The sequence below is a fragment of the Aegilops tauschii genome, chromosome 2, assembly GCF_002575655.3.
Source record: "Aegilops tauschii subsp. strangulata cultivar AL8/78 chromosome 2, Aet v6.0, whole genome shotgun sequence".
Classification (NCBI taxonomy): Eukaryota; Viridiplantae; Streptophyta; class Magnoliopsida; order Poales; family Poaceae; genus Aegilops; species Aegilops tauschii.
This window is the reverse complement of record NC_053036.3, coordinates 514455300-514459186: the sequence shown is the minus strand read 5'-3', so window position 1 is coordinate 514459186 and position 3887 is coordinate 514455300. Positions and strand designations below refer to the sequence as shown.

General features: G+C 42.2%; 1 protein-coding gene across 1 annotated transcript; it reads left to right on the top strand.

The window, feature by feature from the left end:
• Positions 1-588: 588 nt before the first annotated feature.
• LOC109760652 (uncharacterized) lies at positions 589-2182 on the top strand. The gene is made up of 3 exons (XM_020319459.3): positions 589-663; positions 755-901; positions 1505-2182. Exons 1-3 carry the CDS (start codon positions 589-591, stop codon positions 2180-2182), a joined length of 900 nt encoding a protein of 299 aa, XP_020175048.3.
• Positions 2183-3887: the final 1705 nt, after the last annotated feature.

Below are 3887 nucleotides of genomic sequence, written 5' to 3'. Positions count from 1 at the left end.
TGAATGCCCACTTGCCAAGTTACTTTGGAGTTTGGAGAACGATTCATATAGCTTTTAATATTAATCCTCCAGTAGATATTGCGTCTTTGTTTGGGACGTGGTTAGCTGGGGTTGAACAGATTACTGCGGCTCATATTCGGATTGGAATATGTGCGCTATTATGGGCTATATGGAACTGCAGGAATGATAGTATGATTTTTAACAGACAACACACTTTAACTTTTTTGCGAGTTAATTGCACGTTGGTACCACACTTGCGCACCTACTCACGAATCAGTACCACTACTCGTGCATGTCGCAGTTCAGTACCAACTCAGGGCCTAACTGTTACAAAATGGACTGACAGCCATATAAGTGAGTATTGACCATGTATCTGATAGACCGGGCCCACCTATCAGGTTACACGGTGGCCAATCGGCGCGTGCCCGGTGCGCTGACTAGGACGAGGCCGGTGCGGTCGGTTACATGGGCTCGGTCGGCTCGGTCGTGGGTCGGACTCGCCTCACTCTCGCTCGACCTCACTCTCACTCCGCTCTCCCTCCTCTCTTCGATTCGCCGCCGCCACCTCAACCGGCTCGCCGTCGCACCATGGAGGACGAGAGCAGCCAGGACTCAAGCGTGCAATACATGAACCTCTCTGACGACGAAGCCATGCATTACTGGGTGAGTTGTAGAGCTAGGGTTAGGGTTGGGTTATCTGATTTGGGGGGATTTGATTTGATTTGGGGATTTTATTTTCCTTTTGGTCCTGTAGATCCCTGCTAACATTGAAGACCAAGACTACAGTGGCATTGAGACAGCACCCAAAGTTCTTTGCCATCAGCATGGTGTGGTGGCTGAGAGGCGTGTAGCATTCGAAGCATTTAACACGGGCATGAGGTTCTTAGTCTGTCCTAAGAGTGTAAGATTCTGTCCAAACTATGTGTTAATTGTATTGTTTAATCTAGCCATGTGCATAGAATTGTCCAGTCCAGTGCATAGAATTCATGTTCTTTAATCTAGCCATGTGCTGATGCAAATTGTTTAATGAGTACTCTTGTACCATAGCTGTGATGGTCATTTTGTAGCCATTTAGTACTACTGATGCTAATCAGTGGATTAGAAAATGTGTTGATGCTTGCCATGTATATTTAATTTGGCCAGTAATTTTATAATTGGTCAACAGCTTAGTTTGTAGTGCAGATAATCATTGTTTAGCTCACAAGAGTACTCACTTTGCAAATTATTTGATTGTTTAAGGTCAGAGAGATTCAATGTCAGAAGCTCAAAATCCAGTTAGTGTTTAGTGTCAGAGGTTCATTCTTTAGTTGGCTATATTATTAAAGTTGTTTCTCAAAGATGCTTAAAGTTCATTTTTTTTAATTCAGTGGCTAGTCATTTAGGGTCCTACATTGTTTAAAGATGCTCAAAATTCATTGTTTAAAGCCAGTTGCTCAAAGTTTATTGCTTAAATAATTTGCCTACGAGATTGATTTTGCACATGCTATGGTTGTTTATATTGCAGGAAGATGAAAACTATGGTATTGTTCTCTGGGTTGACCTAGAGTGGCCTCTTACATTGCAGAATGCCTTGTTGAAGCTATGGGAAATGTATCATGACAGCAAGAGTGATAGGAGGAAGGATAGCCTGGAGAGTTCACTCACTATTCACCATTTGACTGAAGAAAAAAATAATCTAGAGGCCAACTATGAAAAATTGGTTGAAGATGTGCACCAACTGTTCAATGCTCAAGAGGATAGGATGGTAGATTTCAGCTATTTGCAGGCTAAGATGCAGAATGTGCATGTTTCTGATTCAGTTGTATCTGACATGAAGACAGAGATGGGGAAGAAAGATGCAGAGATCTTCAAGCTGCAGGAGAAGTATAAAGTACTGATGAACCTCACACAATTTCAAGGCACTTGCATCAGGAACCTAAAGTTCAATCATCTAAAAGAGAAGGAAGTGCTTAGTACATCCACCAGGAACCTGCAATTCCAGGTTGATGAACTCAAAAAATCTGAGGAAAAGCTCACCCAGGAGAACACCCAGCTGCTCCTTCACATGGGTGATCTCAAGAAGGGGCATGACAAGCTCACAGCAAGGAGGGATCAGCTAAAGATTCAGATTGCTGAACTGTTGAAGTCAGAGGAGAAGAACAAGCAGAAATTGAAGGGGATCCTGGACATCTTGTCAGAATGAAGATGTAGAGGAAGAGCAAGCGCAAGATCCAGATCAACATGAAGAAGAAGAATGCTTGCTTTGCTGACCTTTTGTGAAGTATGGTGTTGTTGTGAACTAAGTTATGTACTATGGATGTGTAGTTGTTGTGAACCACTATGTTGTTGCTTTAAGTTGTTGTGAACCACTATGGTGTTGTTGTGAACCACATTGTTGTTGCTGTGAACCACTATGTTAACTCTAGTATGTTGTGTTAGAATCATATTTGCTGCTTGTCTTAGTTGCTTGAACCAAGATGTTGGACTCTTTTATGATTTTAGTTGCTTGTCTTGTTGAACCAAGATGTTGAACTCTTTTATGATTTGAGTTGCTTGTCTTAGTTGGTTAATATGTTACATGATTAAGTTGTTGTCATTTAGGGTCCGTCGACGTCGAGAACCCCCTAAACCAAAGTGGTTACTCATTTAGGGTCCGTCGACGTCGAGAACCCCCTAAACCAAAGTAGTTACTCATTTAGGGTCCGTCGACGTCGAGAACCCCCTAAACCAAAGTGGTTAGTCATTTAGGGTTCGTCGACGTCGAGAACCCCCTAAACCAAAGTGGTTAGTCATTTAGGGTCCGTCGACGTCGAGAACCCCCTAAACCAAAGTGGTTAGTCATTTAGGGTCTGTCGACGTCGAGAACCCCCTAAACCAAAGTGGTTAGTCATTTAGGGTCCGTCGACGCCGAGAACCCCCTAAACCAAATTGGTTACTCAGTTAGGGTCCGTCGACGTCGAGAACCCCCTAAACCAAAGTGGTTACTCATTATCAAACCTTAACATTGCCAATAACACTAATCATCAAATCTCATCATCAAACCTTAACATTGACAAGGCCAACAAAACTAATCATCAAAACTCATTATCAAACCTTAACATTGCCAATAACACTAATCATCAAATCTCATCATCAAACCTTAACATTGACAAGGCCAACAAAACTAATCATCAAAACTCATTATCAAACCTTAACATTGCCAATAACACTAATCATCAAATCTTAACATTGCCAAATTGATAGCATAACATTGCCCATAACATTAAAAATTAACTCAGGTAAGATAGTTGATAGCAATTCAGTACACTCAAACATAATCATCCAACCAGTTTGACTTGTTGGTTCAGTACAGTCAAACCTAAGCATCCAACCATGGTTCAGGACACAAAACATTGATCAGTACCATAGTTTTGAGAAACAACAACTCATGACACTCATATGTTACCACTGGGAGAAAACCAGGTCATCCAACCAGTGTGACTTCTTGGGGCAGAAGATGTAGAAGGAGTTGCATATCTTGGGGCAGTGAATGGCCTTGCACCACTAGTTGATGGCTGTGAACTTGCACCAGACCTTGCTCCATATCTTGCACCAGACCTTGCTCCAGTCCTTGCACCAGTCCTTGCACCAGACCTTGCAGGTGGAGGCTGCTGTTGTGATCTTGCAGGTGGGGGCTGTGATCTTGCAGGTGTAGGTTGCTGCTGTGATCTTGCAGGTGTCTTGCAAAAAGAAGTGAGATTGGTATTAGTAGACAACATAAAAATATTAATAAATGTACTAGTCAACTAATACAAAAGAAGTGAGATTTGGTATTACCACATGCTTGTTTTTCCTCATAGCCAAATCTGGTTTCAATTGTTTCAGGCAGTTGGTGTATCTATGGCCTTGGAGACCACAATTAGAGCATG

Coding starts and splice junctions, on each gene's coding strand:
- LOC109760652 (XM_020319459.3), top strand. CDS start 589: ATGGAGGACGAGAGCAGCCAGGACTCAAGCGTGCAATACATGAACCTC. Junction 664..754: donor ACGAAGCCATGCATTACTGG/GTGAGTTGTAGA, acceptor TTGGTCCTGTAG/ATCCCTGCTAACATTGAAGA. Junction 902..1,504: donor TCTTAGTCTGTCCTAAGAGT/GTAAGATTCTGT, acceptor TTTATATTGCAG/GAAGATGAAAACTATGGTAT.